Below are 18,040 nucleotides of genomic sequence, written 5' to 3'. Positions count from 1 at the left end.
CTTAAAAACTGCCTCTGCCTTCTCAGGAGAGAACAAGGGTCCCAAGGGGAGCCCAGGTGCTCTGGCCAGACAGAGGACATTAAAAGAAATGGAAATGGTTTTAGACAGCTAGAGGGATCTGCTCAGGGGACACTTGGACAGAGCCTCCTCCTTGAGGAGGGCAGGGGCCAGATCCACAGATGAAGACCCTTAGAGCCTGCCCATCCCTGCTGGCACAAGGGAAGGATGGGGAGAGAGGGACCACATGCAGGCCTCCTGGCTTCTGTGTGTGGGTCCCGAGGTCCAGGAAGCTCTACAGCCCTGAAGAGGTAGATGAATTAGGAGGCTGGGAGATGGTGTAGGAGGTGGAGAGGATGCCTGGGCTGAGCCACCTCCCCGGCTGCCCTCAGCCCTGTGCTCTGAGTGCAGAGATGGGGAACAGCCAGCCCACTAAAGATGTCAGAGAGGGGCCAAAGAAAAAGGATAGGTGCTCAGGGGAGTCTGGGGTTCAAGACAAGACGATGGGGTAGTGATGAGGAGAGGCATGAGAAAGGGGGTTGCATCTGATCTGGCGTGTCCCATCGGTTAGGTTGAGCAGTGCCACACCACCGTAACAGAGATTACAAATGGAGTATATCTAAATAAGATAGACAGAAGACTTGATATTATCAAGACATCAGTTTTCCCCAGCTTGATCTATAGATTCAATGCAATCCCAATCTTGGGAAAGGAATTGCTGGATCAATGTGTATTATTTTGTTTTCATTTTGTTGGATATGGTTGCCACATTGCCTTCCAGAGTCTCTCCTACATATTGCCAATTCCCTCGCACCTTCAACATGTGTGGTCCATCTTTTTGAATGTTCCATAAACCCACAACTGAAGATATTCTCATTTAGGTATTCTGTAATGACTAGACAGGTTGGGCACTCTGGTCATAAATTTATTGACCAGGATTTCTTCTGAGAATCATCTACGTGAGTTTCTTTGCTAATTTTTCTATTAAATTACTGCCTTTTTATCTATGGACAATTTAATAAGTTGATGATGATAATTTTAACTCCAAAATATCTCACACTTTATCCCAGTTTATCTTTTGACTTTAATTTTTGATCAGATTTAAAATTTGTAGTCCAATTTATCATTCTTTTCCTTTAATGTTTCCAAAGTTTACTGTGATACTTAGATCATAAAAACATTCACCGACTTTTTTCCGGTATGTTTTGGTTTCCTTTTAGACGAAAATGTTTGACCCATCTGGAATTTATTTTGTTGTTAAGGAATGAGGAAGGGCACCAACTTCTATTTTTCCAAATGGCCCGCCAGTTGTCCTAGAGCCATTCAACTGAAAAATCTCGCGTGTTTGAAGCGACCGCCACACCAGCGCATTGGAAACCGCGTTGTCTGTCCCGCGCCCGCCGGCTTCCGTGTGACAGTCCCGAGCGCAGAAGGATCGTGCAAGGCCCGCACGCGTCCACCCGGAGCCGCTGGCTCAACCCTAGACCCACCCCCGCGCCGAGGACGCAGCCCACCCCGCTCCGCCCGGGCCTAGGTCCCAGTCCACCCGTACCGGCCTAGGACGCCCCTTTGACTCCGCCTCCTCCACCCCCTCCAACACCCTCCCCGGCCCGCTCCAGCCCACCCTCTACTCCAGGCGGCCAGTGGGACCAAACAGCGCTTTCGGAGACATTAATTTAAATAAAAGGCGTGTCCTCTGCTGTTATTTGCATGGAGGCGGGTCTTCCGGAGCGGCCGAGACACTCAGTGCTGTAGGAGCCCGGACCCTCCCCAGCGCTCCGACTGGCCCAGGTCGCGAGTCTCACGGAGAGGCCTCATTTGCATAGGGCGGGGCCACGTCCTCTTCTAGCCGGCGGCCGCCCGACCGCCGCTTCCGTCAGCCTCACTGCGGTTTCCTTCCGTCTTGCTCCGCGTTGCTGGAGGCTGTGGTCCCAATGCTCCCCAAACGGCGGCGAGCGCGGGTCGGGTCCCCTAGCGGCGATGCAGCTTCCTCCACGCCGTCCTCGACGCGCTTCCCCGGCGTCGCCATCTACCTGGTCGAGCCCCGCATGGGTCGCAGCCGCCGGGCCTTCCTCACACGCCTGGCGCGCTCCAAAGGCTTCCGTGTCCTCGACGCCAGCAGGTGCGGGGCGGCGCGGCGCGGCGCGGTCTTCCGTGGCACCTGTAGTTTTGGATTCTAAGTTTGCTGTGGCACTTCGTGACCTTTCCCTGAGCCTCCATCTCCTCTTCTGTAAAGGGTGCTATTAATTAGGGCCAGGCGTGTTTTAAAGGATCACTGCGAGAATCAAAACCAGAGGTCAGGGGTAATTAATAAGCAGTCGTATTTGCTAACAGCCCTTCCGCCTGGGCTGTGTCCCACCTGTGAGCGAGACTGACTTCTCAGGAGGCCCGGAGCCCGCATGCTCCTCTGTCCTCAGACCTGAGTAAATAACACGACTGAGACACTCCTGTAGGAAGGGAACCAAGAGGAAGAAAAATGGCGGCTACAGAGACAACACCCAGAGTAAGGGAGCTGGGGGTGCCCCCTAGTTTGGAGGTCGAGAGAGCAAACGAACCTGGGTCTAGTATACCCCTACAGTTGTGTGTGTGTGTGTGTTTTGTTTTTAACATTATCAGGGATCAGTAGTGTGCCAGACCCACTCAGGACAGGATAATGATAGCGGCTTAGAGTGTACCAGGCACTATCTTTGTACAACAACCCCACAGGGTAGATATGTTATCTCTGCTTTACGGAAGAGGAAATCAAAGTATAGACACCTGGCTTGCCCAAGAGCTAAACAAGTATGTGGCAGGCAGAGCTGGGGTTCAGACCCAAACAGGCTCCTGCATCTCTGCTAAAACCCCTGTTCTTAGATGAAGACCACCTGGTCTGACCCCTAAGGAGTTCCTTTCTCTGAGGTGGAGAGGGAGGGAGAGAGCACAAGACTAGGCTGTGCTTGTGAACATAGCCAGGGCAGAGAACTACAATTCTGAGGGCTGAGTGGTGGCGGTGTTCATCTACCAGGAGGAGGGGCTGGGAAGGCTTTCAGAAGGAGGTGATGTTTGCAGGAGGAATGGTCACTCATCATGCAGAAGAGACAGCAAGAATGAAGGCTTGGAGCCAACCAGGGAGGGCTCTGGGCCTCACCCTCCTCCTACTCTCCCAACTCCCTCTGCCAGCTCCGAAGCGACACATGTTGTGATGGAACAGACCTCAGCAGAGGAGGCCGTCAGCTGGCAGGAGCGCAGGATGGCAGCTGCTCCCCCGGGTTGCACCCCCCCAGCTCTGCTGGACATAAGCTGGTTAACAGAGAGCCTGGCAGCTGGGCAGCCTGTACCTGTGGAGTGCCGGCACCGCCTGGAGGTGAGCTGGGTGGAAAACTAGAGTTGGGGCTACAGTGAAAGCCCCAGTGTAGGCCATTGCTCAGCTGGGACAGGTGACAGGGCAGCAATGCCTCAATGTCCTTCAGAGGAGGTGGGCAGTGAGGACTCTATCCAGATCACCAGGGGCCCCCTAGAAGCCAGTAGAGGAACCACAGCAGGGGCTGAGGGGGCCAGGCCATCTCAGCTTCTGTTCTCACCACTGGTGCAAATTCTGGGGTCTGCTTATTTTTACCTTCTTCAGGTCTTTCTTCCTCACCAAGTATATGACACAGCAACTCCGAGCGGGATGACCCATGGGTCAGCAGGAGCCTGTCCTCAGGATGCTATAAGGCTCCCGGCTTCTGACAGGTGTGGGCTTAGGGCCAGGTTGCCTGCATTCAAATCTTGGCCCAGCCTGTGAGCCATGGTCATGGGGCGAGCCCCTAGCCCCCGAGGCCTCAGCATCCCCAGCCCGCTTGGTTGTGAGGATTGGGGTGATGGAGCACATGCGTCATGTGCAACAGCAGCAGCAGAAGTGCCCACAGGGCTGGCAGATGGGATTGCTGCTACCCTGGCATGAGGAGCCCCGTCTGCAGCCTGTTCTGCAGGGCGGTGTCTCCCTCAGCCCCATGCCTCTGGTGTTTTGTTGCTCACCTCTGTCCCATGAGCTCCAGAGGGCCTCAGTTGGACACTCCAGGAGAAACAAAGCCTGGGTATGGCCTGGCTGTCTTGCCAGCCCTACAACCTCACGGTGACCTGTTCATTGCCCATCCCCAGGTGACTGGGCCCAGGAAGGGGCCTCTGAGCCCAGCATGGATGCCTACCTATGCCTGCCAGCGCCCCACGCCCCTCACACACCACAACGCTAGCCTCTCGGTAAGCTGCTTCTATGAGCCTTGGCCAGCCCTGGGGGTTGGGGACAAGGGTACAGATGGGTGGTAGCTCTCGGGTTGGAGCTGCCCACCCTGCCCCTTACTTAGGACCCCTCCCTGCAGGAGGCTCTGGAGACACTGGCCGAGGCAGCGGGCTTTGAAGGCAGTGAGGGCCGCCTCCTCACCTTCTGCAGAGCAGCCTCGGTGCTCAAGGCCCTTCCCAGCCCCGTCACAACCCTGAGCCAGCTGCAGGGGCTGCCCCACCTTGGAGAACACTCCTCTAGAGTTGTCCAGGTAGGTGCTTATCATCCTGAGCAGGGCGAGTGTGTGGGTGGGGAGGCCTTGGGGCCTGGTGAGACAGCAGAGGGTGCTGTGGGGGCAGGTGGGGATAGACAGTCGTGGGTGCTGACACTGCTCCAAGGCCTCAACAAGCCATTCTCTGCGCTCAGATTCCTCCTGTGCACTCCAGCCATTTACCCCTGGGTGGCTTAGAGGACCCAGTGAATAGTGCTGCAAGGGGCTGGCAGGGCTAGGGGTGACGCTGTTGTCAGCGTCATTAGTCCCAAACTGCCTTCCACAGTGGAATGGAAGAGAGCTCCCTGAGTGTGAGCATCTCTTTTCAGTGCCCCAATGTGTTGAGTTGTCCTTTAGTGCACTTTCATCGTGAGAAAATACACAGTAACAGAAGATGCTTTTAAATGAAGTAGGATTGAGTTCACATGTTTTGAAAAGCAATTGTTTATGTATCTTGGGACTTATTTGACTTAGAGATGATCCACGTTACCTGGAATCTCAGCTGCTGTAACTCCAGGCCCAAAGGAGCTTTGAGTCTGGAGCCGCGGCCTCCCAGCTGTGTGGCAGCAACTTTGGTCACCTCCCTGGGCACAGTCTCCATTTCCAAGTCCCACCGGACCCTGACCCCACAAAGTTGTCTCTGCAGGGTGTTGGAGGGGACTGCCTCAGTCCTTGGGCCCACAGCCTTGATCCTAACTCCCTGCCTTCTCTTTCACCCCATGCCCTCAGGCTTAGAGTTCTGCTTTGTTCCCTCCCCCAGGAGCTGCTGGAGCTTGGAGTGTGTAAGGAGGTGGAGAGAGTTCGGTGCTCAGAGAGGTACCAGACCATGAAGGTGCGCAGGGCAGGGCTCGGACCTGCCCCGGGAATGTCCTACCCTGGGAATGACAGCACAGTCCACACCATGTATGGGGAGGCGAGCAGAGGCAGCTGACCCAGCCCAGGGGTCAGAGGAGGTTTCGCTGAGGAAGTGGCAGCTAAGCTGACACCTGATATGCACAAGGCAGCCAAGTGGAGACAGGCAAGGAAGAAGCTTGTTTTGAGGACAGAAGTTTCTAGATCAATCAGCACCATCTGGCTTTCGGGGGTTTTTGTTTTATTTTGAGACAGGGTCTTGCTCTGTTGCCCAGGCTGGAGTACAGTGGTGCAATCACAGCTCACTGCAGCCTTGACTTCCTGGACTCAAACCATCCTCCCACCTCAGTCTCTGGAGTAGCTGGGACTACAGGCATGCACCACCACACCAGGCTAATTCTTAAATTTCTCGTAATGATGGAGTCTTGGTAATGTTGCCCAAGCTGGTCTCAAACCTCTATGCTCAAATGATTCTCCTGCGTTGGCCCCCAAAGTGCTGGGATTACAAGCGTGAGCCACTTCGCTCTGCCTTGATTATTTTTGATGGAATATTCTCAAGTAGATTACATGCTGTGACATCTTAAACAGAGCACACTGAACCAAATGTACCCTTTTCTTGGGTGCTGCCACTGAGTGTGCTGGGCTTGCCCTTGCCCACCCTCTGCAGGACCTTATATGTTATTTTCTCAGTGTGGTCAGCCTGCCTGTCTCCATGGCCACCTTCCCTCTGTTTCTGCTCACTCCTGATCTGATAGGGAAATGCCATCTGAGCTCTTTTGGATACCTCGGGTGTGCCTGCTTTGACACCCTTCTGCCACCTTTGTGGCTGGAGGTGTCACAGCAGTGGCCACATGGATAACTGTCAGTGAAGTATGGGACCTTGGGAGGCCACACAGAATGTTGTCAGGATTGACAGGGAGGGCTTCGAAGAGGGGAGACTTGAGCAATGTGTGCAGGGCAAATGGGCTCAAATATGCAGGGGAAGGGGCAAGGGGCACTGGCAGGGACGGGACCAGATGAGTGGGGCCACTGTGGTGAGTGTGGGAGTGAGGGGCCTGGAGATGATGAAATCCCCTTAAAGTGGATGGAGGTTAATGAGTGCTTTCACTCATTAACTCAGCCCCAGCCCTGATGGCACCTAGGCTGGCAGAAAATTATGTTAGTAATGAGAAGTTTATTAATATAATTGGGTTAATCTCGTCATTTTTAGTCAGGATACTTTGGGTTACGAGTGACAGTGACCCACCCCACACCCTTGGTTCACAAAATCAAGGAAAGGAGGGCCAGCAGAGCCCAGGATGGGGAGGGCTGTGGCCGGTCTGCAGGAGAACTGGGCTCAGTGACCTGGGTATCACCAGGCCACTCCTCCTTCCCTCTGCCTCTCTGCACGGTTGCTTCACCCTCTCTTGCCACGTACCAGCTTCCTCCTCTGGTTAGAAATATGGCTACAGAAGGTGCTCGGCACCCACAGGCTACAGCTTCTGCCACTGCGTGGGCCTGCCCTCAGTCTCAGATCCAGAATTCCTAGGGAGGGACTCTAGTGGCTGACCTGAAGCAGCCACTTGCTTGAACTGGGGCCCACCCTGTGTGGGGAGATATGTGAGTGCCCCAGCCAGCCCTGCCAGCTCTGCTCCTAAATCCACCCTTTTGATTGTTAACTCCTCATTGTTTTTTGCTATTTGCTAAGGAGGAGAACCACAGGAATTCGTTCCACCTGCTGTTAGGTGGGAGAGGCATGGTTTTTCCAGTGACTTAGGAGCCCCTCGTGCTGATGTGTTAGGGTAACTGTTTTAGTTATGTTGGAATCACAGGCTAGAGCTGTGTAAGTCCTGGGAGAGAACTTTCATAGAGGAGAGGAGAGGGGTGTGCATGGGTTTGCTCCCCAAGACGGCGGGCTGGGTAGCCAGGCTCCAAGTTTGAATCCTTGCTCTGTGGTCTAGGACAGGTTGTGAGTGGTGATGGCACCTGCCTGGTGCATGGTGCTCCATGGGCCACACCATCCCGGAGCCAGTGATCATCTGAGTCCAGCCATGAGAGCTCTGCCCAACCGGGCTGTGCTCCTTCCCCACAGCTCTTCACCCAGATCTTTGGGGTCGGTGTGAGGACTGCTGACCGGTGGTACCGGGAAGGACTGCGAACCTTGGATGACCTCCGAGAGCAGCCCCAGAAACTGACCCAACAGCAGAAAGCGGGTGAGCCCTCCAGAGAGGCTGGGCTCTGGGCTTCCCAAAACTGCACCCTGGATCCCTCAGCACCAGCTTCCTAGAGGGAAGGGAGCAGGCTGGTGCAGAGGGTTTGGCGGCAGCCTTATGTGGTGGGCTTTCTGGGGTCTCCATCCAGTGCAGTCAGGATCTATCACAGCCCTTTCTCAGTGGACGATGCTGATCACAACTTCCGTCACATGCCAGGGGCTTGTGTCACTGCCTACTGGTTAGACTTTGACCAGGGACCGGGGACAGCCTGGGCCTTGGGCACACTGCCCAGTGTGGTGCCTGGTACACGGAGGCCTGCAGAGGTGGCACCGAGCAGGGGAAGGGAAAGAACATCAGCTTTTGAGTTTGTTAGGCCCCGGTTTGAGTCCTGTCTACCATTTGCCAGGTAAGTGACCATTGCCCAAGACGTAACCTCTCTGAGTCTGTTAAATTTTCTGTGAAATGGAGAAGGAAGGCTGGGCATGGTGACTCACACCTGTAATCCCAGCACTTTGGGAAGTCAAGGTGGGTAGATCGCTTGAGCTCAGGAGTTCAAGACCAGTCTGGGCAACAGGGTGAAACCCTGTCTCTACAAGAAATACAAGAGTTAGCCAGGCGTGATGGTGGATGCCTGTAGTACCAGCTACTCATGAGGCCGAGGTTCAAGGATCACTTGAGCCTGGGAGGTCAAGCCTTGAGGCCATGGTGGAGGTTGCAAAGAGCTGAGATTGAGCCACTGCACCCCAGTCTGAGTGACAGAGCAAGACCCTGTCTAAAAAAATAATAATAATAAATTAAAAAGTGGGAATGAATGAATTCATAAGCTCCTCTGTGAGAGCCAGCAAGTGGCAGGTGTTGAGCAGATACTCCGTTCTCTCTGCATGGCCTGCCTGGCTACTCTGGCCACACCATCTGGGACCTCCCTTGGGTTGAAGGCTCTGCCGAAGCAATCCCCACAGCCCAGCGGGCACTGCCAGCTCCACTGCCTCTTTGCACATCTTTCCCTGGGCCACTGCCCAGTTCGGCTGACAGGAAGTGAGACCCACAAGGCTGGTTCCTCTTGATTGCCTCTCTCCACGACAAGAGCAGTCAGGAATGGCTAGCAGCGTTTACTGAGAGCTCACTGTGCCAGGTGCTGCTGTTCCTCACATTTAAACCTCTCCTTGGCTGGGCGTGATGGCTCACATCTTTATGTAATCCCAGCACTTTGGGAGGCCAAGGCGGGTGGATCACCTGAGGTCAGGAGTTCAAGACCAGCCTGGCCAACATGGCGAAACCCTGTCTCTACTAAAAATACAAAAATTAGCTGGGTGTGGTGGCAGACACCCATAATCCCAGCTACTCAGGAGCCTGAGGCAGGAGAATCACTTGAACCTGAGAGACAGAGGTTGCAGTGAGCTGTGATTGTGCCACTGCCCTCCAGCCTGGGCAACAAGAGCGAGACTCCGTCTCAAATAAATAAACCTCTCCTTAACTGTGTGTGGGAGGCTGATAAGTGACGAAACAGAAGTGGGCCAGAGTGAGGTGTTCGTTGTTGCAGAGCCATTGTCCATCGTTTTACTACCTCTTGGACTCACTTTATGCATAAGAAAAAACAGGCATCAAAAGAGATAGCCTGTGGCATGACTGTATCGACATCAGTATCCTTATATTTGGTTGCAAAATTATAGTTTTGTAAGGTGTTAACCTTTTGGGGGAGCTGGGTAAAAGGCACATGGGATCTCCCTGTGCTATTTATTTTAACTGCGAGTGAATCTACAACTATCTCAAAAGTTTAATATTTAAAGAGGGAGAGAAGATAGTGTTATGCTTAAATTGGGATCTCATTCTGCTCCCTGTCTTAGCCTCACCTTCCTCGGTGGCCTCTCCTGGTCCTGCAGCGATGGGGCCCCAGGGTGACCACCTCATGCTGGTGAGGGATGGGGGCTCAGCCTGGGGGCAGGCTGGGTGAGTTAGGAGAGCCGGTGCTGCCCCTAGGGCTCCAGCACCACCAGGATCTGAGCACCCCAGTCCTGCGGTCCGATGTAGATGCCCTGCAGCAGGCAGTGGAGGAAGCTGTGGGGCAGGCCCTGCCTGGGGCCACTGTCACGCTGACCGGCGGCTTCCGCAGGTAAGGAGGCCCGATGTGTCCCTCTGGCTTGGCTTCAGACCCCTCCCCGGTGAAGGGACCCAAGTCGGGGACCCTGAAGTGGGCCTTCCCACTCATTGGAAGGGATGTGGCCTGGGGCTGGAGTGAGCAGGCCATGTCCCTGAGTCAGAGTCAGACTGGCCCCCTCAGGGGTAAGTTGCAGGGCCATGACGTGGACTTCCTCATCACCCACCCCAAGGAGGGCCAGGAGGCGGGGCTGCTGCCCAGAGTGATGAGCCACCTGCAGGACCAGGTGAGGGTCTCCCTGCTCCCCAGGAGCCACCACTGGCCAATGCCACCGCCTCCTGCTCTCTCTGCACCACGGGGTGGTCTCAGCCACGCCCACCTCTCCCCACAGGGCCTCATCCTGTACCACCAGCACCAGCACAGCCGCTGGGAGTCCCCTACCCGCCTGGCCCAGCAGAGCCACATGGACGCTTTTGAGAGGAGTTTCTGCATTTTCCGCCTACCACAACCTCCAGGGGCTGCTGTGGGGGAATCCACAAGGCCCTGCGCATCCTGGAAGGCTGTGAGGGTGGACTTGGTTGTCGCACCCATCAGCCAGTTCCCTTTTGCCCTGCTCGGCTGGACTGGCTCCAAGGTAGGCAGTGTGTCGCTGGGCCGCCTTGGGGTGGGGCTGGACCAGCCCTGCTAAGGACAGTCCCTTCCCCGCAGCTTTTTCAGCGGGAGCTGCGCCGCTTCAGCCGGAAGGAGAAGGGCCTGTGGCTGAACAGCCATGGGCTGTTTGACCCAGAGCAGGTACATTGTTGGGGACTGGGGACAGCAAACAGCACCCATAGTCCTCTCTCTGACCCACAATATGAAATGGCCCTGGACCCCTCCAGCCTGAAACCCATAGGATCCTAATCTGGGTCTCCACACCCAGTTCCTGGCCCTCAAGAGCACACTCCACGTCGGTGCTGGGCTCTGCCTCCACCCTCAGTCTTCCTCCAGGGAAGCAGCAGTGGCATGACTCCTAGGTCATGGAAGTCCTGCTTCTGTTGCAGAAGACGTTTTTCCATGTGACTTCAGAGGAAGACATCTTCAGACACCTGGGCCTCGAGTACCTTCCTCCAGAGCAGAGAAACGCCTGAGCCTGCCTGTGGCCCCCACATCCACTCAGAAAATCCATTGCCCCCAACTTGGCCACTGAATGTCTCCAGGCAGATATGCTGCCCCCCAACCCCCACCTTCACCCCTCCCCGCCAGGGCCTGACTCTGCTGGGGGTCAGTTGTGCCTGAAGGATCAGTTGAGCCGCTGCTGGCGTGCTGCGGGGTGTGGTGAGGTGGGAGCCTTCGGTGCCAGCCTCATCACTGTGTGACCCTGGGTCTGCTCTTAGCCTTACCATGGCTCACGTTCCTGCCCTGGACGGGATGTGAGCGGGGCCCACTTCATGGAGCCGTGGCGGGGCCTGCAGTCATGAATGGCAGGTGGTCCCTGATGTGCAGTGTCCCATCAGTTGCACTGCAGTTACTGTGGCTCCTGCAGGGAGCCTGCCCAGAATGCCTAGAAGAGAACCACGCGTACCTGCGCTGCTTTTGAGAGCCATGAGCTGGAGGCTGTGGTTCTTGCCAGCAAGGAGCCTACTGTCTGGTGTGCTGTAGGCATCTGGAGAGGGAGAGGGCCTGGGTAGGAGTTAGGAGGAAGGTAATTTTCAACTATGGGGCTTCAGTGCTGCAGCGCCCCGAGCCAGGCTCTGTGCTTCTGCCTTTAAGGGCTGTTCTCAGCACAGTGTCTCAAAAATAGGTCATATCCTGCCATTCCAGTCGCAGAGCCCTTTAATGGTTCCAAACCCTAAGTCCACACATGGTCCCTGGTTCTGGCATCTCTCCAGCCCCACTGGCCCCAAGCTGTTTGGCTCACCGGCTTCCTATTTGATGCACTCAGGCCCCCTTGGGGCCAATTCCCTCCCCTTCTCACTGAGTCAGAAGCACTGAGGTGGGCTGGACACAGGTTCACTCCACATCCCTCATATCCCCAGGCATACTCTGGCCTCAGGCTTTGATCCACCTGGAGTGTGCCCTCCCCTTCAGGCCTTGAATCAAGTCACTTTGTTAGGTGAGGACTTCCCAGACCACTCATCACATTAAAAAATATTTTGAAAATGAACATGCAGTAAAGTTGACTCTTTTGGGGTGCAGCATTTGCACACGTGGGGCACACCAGGTCCATCCCCAGAACACTTTCCCACGCTGTCCTATTGTGGTCACGTGCTTCTCCACCCCCACCCACTTAGCGGTGCTCCATCCCTATAGTTTTGCTTTCTCTAGAATGTCATGTAAACGGAACCAAACTATATTTAACCTTTGGACTAGCCTCTCCCTGCAGCCTAATGCCTTTGACATTCCTGCAGGTTGCTGGGTGTGTTGATAGTTTGTACTTTATTCCATGCCATGGGTGTTCTACAGTTTGTCCATTCAGCTGCTGAATGTCTGGATTGTGGCCGGACGCCATGGCTTATGCCTGTAATCCTAGCACTTTGGGAGGCTGAGGTGGGTGGATCACTTGAGGCCAGGAGTTTGAGACCAGCCTGGCCACCATGGCGAAACCCCATCTCTATAAAATATACAAAAGTTTGCTGGGCATGTTGGCTCATACCTGTATTCCCAGCTACTCAGGAGGCTGAGGCATAAGAATTGCTTGAACCTGGGATGCCAAGGTTGCAGTGAGCTGAGATTGTGCCACTGCACTCCAGCCTGGGCAACAGAGCGAGATTCTGCCTAAAAAGAAGAAAACATCTGGCTTGTTTCCGGAGTTTGGAGATTATGAATCATACTGCTACAGACATGCATGTACAAGTTTTTGTGTAACACAGAGATCTTCATTTCTCTTGGGTAAGTAGACAGGCATAGGATTATTGTGTCATTTGGTAAGTATACATTTATTTCATAAGAGCAAAGTTGTCCTGAGTGTGTCTGTCATTTTGCAGTCCACCAGCATTGTGAGCACCCCTGTAAGTTAAACACCACAGTAGGCAGTTGCTCTGTATCCCTGCCAGCACTTGATAGTTTCAGTATTTGTTAACTTTAGCTTTTCTAGTAGTAGGTACATAGCAGTAGCTCACTGTGGTTTTATTTTGCATTTACCTAATGCCTGATAATGTTGAGCATCTGTTCACTGGCTTCTATGTCCTCACTGGTGAAGCGGCTGTTCAAGTCTCATTTTTAAAAACAGAATTGTTGGCCGGGCACGGTGGCTCACACCTGTAATCCCAGCACTTTGGGAGGCCAAGGTGGGTGGATCACCTGAGGTCAAGAGTTTGAGACCAGCCTGGCCAACATGACAAAACCCAAAATGCTGGGATTACAGGCGTGACCCACCATGCCCCTCTGTTACTGCTGAATCTTGAGAGTTCTTTATGTGCCACTATGGTGATTGGTAAATATTTTTTCCCAGTGTGTAGACTATCTTCCTTCTTTCAGCACTGTGTTTTTCAGAGTAAATGTATTTAATTTTTATGAAGTCCAGTTTATCAATTTATTCAGTTTACCATTTTCTTATGTTTTTGGAGTCCTATCTCTGACCCCAAATCACAAAGATTTTCTTTGCTTTCTTTTATAGTTTGTTTGTTTTCCCCAGAAACAGGGTCTTGCTCTGTCACCCAGGCTGGAGTGCAGCAGTATGATCATAGCTCACTGCAGTCTCAAATTCCTGTGCTCAAGCAATCCTCCTGCCTCAGCCTCCCGAGCAGCTAGGACTACAGGCACAAGCCACCAAGTCCAGCTAACTTTTTACATTTTCTGTAGAGACAAGGGTCTCGCATTTTTTCCCAGGCTGGTATCGAACTCGTGGCTTCAAGCAGTGCTCCCGCCTCAGCCTCCCAAAGTACTGGTATTATAGGTGTGAGGCACCGCACCTCGCCTGGTTTGCATTTAGATCCATGATTTATCTTTAGTTAATTTTTGTTTAAGGGGTGTAAGGCTTAGGTTTTTGTATATGGAGGTCCAATTGTTCTAGTACCATTTCTTGAAAATACTGTCCTTCCTTTACTGAATTTCCTATGAACTTTTGTAAAAGTCAATTGGCTATATTTATATGGTTCTATTTGTGGACTCTGTTCCATTTATTTTTGGATCTGTTCCTTTACAAATACCATATTAACTCAGTTAACTTGAATTTTAGACTAATGCTTAATATCAAGTAATATGAGTCCTCCAGCTTTGTTCTTTTCCAAATTATTTTGGCTATATAATCCTTTGACATTCTATATAAATTTTAGAATCACCTTGTCTGTAGACACAAAACAATCTTTTAGCCGTTTGATTGGAATTGCACTGAGTTTATAGGTTGGGGAAACTAACATCTTAACTATATAGAATCTTTAAATTCATATCACAGTATGTCTCTCCATTTATTTTGGTTTTCTTCTATTTCTTTCATCAGTGTTTTATGGTTTTTTCAACATACATACCTGGCACATGTTTTGTTAGGTTTATACCTAAGTATTTTATTTCCTTGGAGTTATTATAAAATGTTTCAATTTCTAATTTTTCATTGCTAGCACATAGAAATATAATTCACTTTCATATGTTGATCATGTATCCCAAAACTTTGCAACGCTAACTTTTAAGAGATTTTTGGTGGAGTCTGTGGAATTGTTTACAGACAATATTATTTCTCCTTTGCCAGACTTAATGCCTTTTATTTCTTTTTCTTACATTATTGCACTGGCTACGACTTCCAGGACAACACTGGAAGGAGTAGTGAGAGTGGACATCTTTGCTTTGTTCCTGATCTTAGGTAGAAATGATTCAGTGTTTCACTATTAAGGATTATGTTCAATGTAGGATTTTTTTTTTGTTTGTTTGTTTGTTTTTGTTTTTGAGACAGAATCTTGCTCTGTTGCCCAGGCTGGAGTGCAGCGGCACGATCTTGGCTCACTGCAAGCTCTGCCTCCCGGGTTCACACCATTCTCCTGCCTCAGCCTCCCGGGTAGCGGGGACTACAGGCACCTGCCACCAAGCCAGGCTAATTTTTTTGTATTTTCAGTAGAGACGGGGTTTAACTGTGTTAGCCAGGCTGGTCTCGATCTCCTGACCTCGTGATCTGCCCGGCTTGGCCTCCCGAAGTGCTAGGATTACAGGCGTGAGCCACCACACCTGGCAGATGTAGGATTTGTATAGATGCCCTTTATGAGGTCAAAGAAGTTCTCTTTTATTCCCAGTTTTATGAAAGTTTTTATAATGAATGGGTGGGCCGGGTGCAGTGGCTCACACCTCTGATACCAGCGCTCTGGGAGGCCAAGGCAGGTGGATTGCTTGAGCCCAGGAGTTAGAGACCAGCTTGGATGATATAGTGAGACCTTGTCTCTATAAAAAATAAGAAGGCCGGGCGCGGTGGCTCAAGCCTGTAATCCCAGCACTTTGGGAGGCCGAGACGGGCGGATCATGCGGTCAGGAGATCGAGACCATCCTGGCTAACACGGTGAAACCCCGTCTCTACTAAAAAATACAAAAAAGCTAGCCAGGCGAGGTGGCGGGCGCCTGCAGTCCCAGCTACTCGGGAGGCTGAGGCAGGAGAATGGCGTAAACCCGGGAGGCAGAGCTGGCAGTGAGCTGAGATCCGGCCACTGCACTCCAGCCCGGGCAATAGAGCGAGACTCCGTCTCAAAAAAAAAAAAAAACAGAAAGAAAATTAGCCAGGGATGGTGGCAAATGCCTGTAGTCCCTGTTACTTGGGGGTGTGAGGTGGGAGGATCACTTGAGCCTGGGAGGTTGAGGCTACAGTGAGCTGTGTGATTGTACCACTGCACTCCAATCTGGGCAACAGAGCGAGACCCTGTCTCAGTAAATAAATAAATACAATAAATAGGTGTTGGATTTGGCTAGGTGCTTTTCTGATTGTGTGAATTTTCTTCTTTAGCCTGTTAACATTGGTTGGTTTTGGAATATTGAACCATTTTTTTTTTTTAATGGGAGCCTCACACTGTCACCCAGGCTGGAGTGCAGTGGCATGATCTCAGTTCACTGCAACCTCTGCCTCCTGGGTTCAAGCAATCCTCCCACCTCAGCCTCCTGGGTAGCTGGGATTATAGGCACACGCCACCACACCTGGCTAATTTTTGTATTTTTACTAGAGACAGGGTTTCACCATGTTGGCCATGCTGGTCTCAAACTCCTGACCTCAAGTGATCCACCAGCCTCGGCCTCCCAAAGTGTTGGGATTACAGGCGGGAGCCACCGCGCCCGGCCCATCTCATACTAATTTCTAGTTTAATTCCCTTACTGTGAGAGAACATATTTTGTATGATTTTAATTCTTTTACATTTGTCAAGGTCTGATTTAGATCCACAGTAGTGTCTATCTTGGTGAATGTTCAATGTGTCCTTGAGAAGACTGGATATTCTGTTGTTGGGTGGAGAGCTGTAAGTGTGAATTAGTTGACATTGTTCATTTCTTCTTTATCCTTATTTATTTTCTGTCTACTTGTTCTGTTGGTTACTAGAGAGACGTTTTGAAGTCTCAAACTGTAATTGGGGATTAACCATCTCTCCTTTCTGTTATATCAGGCTACGCTGCATATATTTTGAAGTTCTGTTGTAAGATTGCAGTGTCCTAGTATCATTGTTATGTGATGTCTTTTTTCCTGATCATTTTCTTGCTGTAAAGTTGACTTTGTCTGATATTAATTTAGCCATTCCAGCTGTTTTTATCAGTGTTTGAATGGTATTTCATTTAATTCACACTATACAATTTACCTATTTAAAGTGTACAAATCCAATTTTTTCATACATTTACAGTTGTGCAACCATCACCACAATCAATTCTAGAATTTTCATTACCCCCCAAAAGAAACCTTGTACTTGTACTTTAGCTTTTATCCACCAATCTCCCTATACTATCCCCCCACACTCAGCCCTAGGTAACCACTAACCCTAACCCTAACCCCTTACTCCTAGCCCTTAACCACTAGCCTCTAACCCCTTACCCCAACCCTTAACCCTAACTCTAACCCTACTTTCTGTCCCTATAGATTTGCCTATTCTGGACATGTGTGTAGAGTATTATACAATGTGTGGCCTTTCGTGTCCAGCTTCTTTCACTTGGCATAACATTTTCAGTGGTTCGTGATGTTGTAGAATACATCAGTACTTCATTTCTTTTTATGCCTGAAAAATATTCCATTATATGGATAACCACATTTTATTTACCCATCAGTTGGTGGACATTCAGGTTGTTTGCACTTTTTGGCTACTCTGAATAATGCTGCTGTGAACATTTGTGTACACATTTTTGTGTAGACATATGTTTTAAATTCTTGGAGGAGTGGAATTGTTAGGTCTCATGGTAACTCTATGTTTTAGCTTTTTGAGGTACTGCCAGACTTTTGCAAAGTAGCTCCACCATTTTATACTTCCCACCAGCAATGTGTGAAGGTTCCTATTTCTTGGCCTCACCAATACTTGTTATTGTCTGTCTTTTTAATTATAGCCATTCTAGTAGATGTAGTGTATCATTATGGTTTTGATTTTTATTTTCCTATTGACTAGTAGTAATATTGAACATCTTTTCATGTGCTTATTGGCCAACTTCTGAGGAGAATTATCTATTCACATCCTTTGCCTACTTTTCAATTGGTTTGTCTTTTTATTGTTGAGTTATAAAAGTTCTTTATGCATTCTGCATACTAGACTCTTACCAGATAAATGCTTTGCAGGTATTTTTTCCCTATTCTGTGTTTTGTCTCTTTACTTTCTTAATGGTGTATTTTTAAACTTGAAAGTTGTTTTTTTTTTTATTTTGATGAAATCCAGGTTTTTTCCCCCTTTGGTTGCTTTGTTTTTGGTGTCATTTAAGAAACCATTACCATGGTCATGAAGCCTTACTCCTAAGTTTTCTTCTAAGAGTTTTATAATTTTTTATCTTATGTTTAGGTTATTGATCATTTTGAGTTAATTTTTACGTAAGTGTAAAGTGGGGGTTCATTGTTTTGCACATGGAAATCCAGTTGTCCCAGCGCCATTTGTTAAAGGATATTATTCTTTTTTTTTTTTTTTTTTTTTTTTGAGCGGCAGCTCGCTCTGTCGCCCCCCGCGGCTGAAGTGCGCTGGGCCAGATCTCAGCTCGACTGCAAGCTCCCGCATCCACGCGTTTACGCCAATGCTCCGGCCTCAGCCTCCGCGAGTCAGCTTGGAACTACAGGCCGCCGCCACCATCGCCTGCTAGTTTTTGTATTTTTAGTAGAGACAGCGGTTTCACCAGTGTTAGCCAGGGATGTCTCGATCTCCTGACCTCGTGATCCGCCGTCTCGCCTCCCAAAGCCTGGGATTTACAGGCTTGAGCCACGCCGCCCGCAAAGAGTATTATTCTTTACTCATTGAATATTTTGGCACCCTTGTTCAAAATCAGTTAACCATAGTGTG

The 18,040-nt window shown here is 50.8% G+C and overlaps 1 protein-coding gene across 5 annotated transcripts; it reads left to right on the top strand.

The window, feature by feature from the left end:
* The first annotated feature begins 1,806 nt into the window (after positions 1–1,806).
* On the top strand, positions 1,807–11,798 carry POLM (DNA polymerase mu). Of its 5 annotated transcripts, none has more exons than XM_017894901.1 (11): positions 1,807–2,119; positions 3,157–3,340; positions 4,117–4,215; positions 4,320–4,505; positions 5,266–5,337; positions 7,429–7,549; positions 9,527–9,659; positions 9,828–9,930; positions 10,036–10,278; positions 10,353–10,436; positions 10,632–11,798. In XM_017894901.1, exons 1-11 carry the CDS (start codon positions 1,932–1,934, stop codon positions 10,701–10,703), a joined length of 1,485 nt encoding a protein of 494 aa, XP_017750390.1. In that variant the 5' UTR covers positions 1,807–1,931; the 3' UTR covers positions 10,704–11,798. The 5 variants fall into 5 exon arrangements, with proteins under 5 accessions (XP_017750390.1, XP_017750388.1, XP_017750393.1 ...); XM_017894899.1 differs by having other exon boundaries at positions 1,809–2,119; positions 10,685–11,798; XM_017894900.1 differs by having other exon boundaries at positions 1,810–2,119; positions 4,335–4,505; positions 10,685–11,798.
* The last annotated feature ends 6,242 nt before the right edge of the window (positions 11,799–18,040 follow it).

The sequence above is a fragment of the Rhinopithecus bieti genome, unplaced genomic scaffold (assembly GCF_001698545.2).
Source record: "Rhinopithecus bieti isolate Rb0 unplaced genomic scaffold, ASM169854v2 scaffold_26424, whole genome shotgun sequence".
Lineage (NCBI taxonomy): Eukaryota > Metazoa > Chordata > Mammalia > Primates > Cercopithecidae > Rhinopithecus > Rhinopithecus bieti.
Note: the sequence above shows the minus strand (reverse complement) of the source record. Positions and strands in the feature narration are given on the sequence as shown.

Bases quoted from the DNA above. Each gene is read 5' to 3' on its own strand.
- POLM (XM_017894899.1), top strand. From the start codon at position 1,932: ATGCTCCCCAAACGGCGGCGAGCGCGGGTCGGGTCCCCTAGCGGCGAT. The intron at 7,550-9,526 runs GTGAGCCCTCCA...TGCTGCCCCTAG, and splicing joins GACCCAACAGCAGAAAGCGG to GGCTCCAGCACCACCAGGAT. The intron at 9,931-10,035 runs GTGAGGGTCTCC...CTCTCCCCACAG, and splicing joins TGAGCCACCTGCAGGACCAG to GGCCTCATCCTGTACCACCA.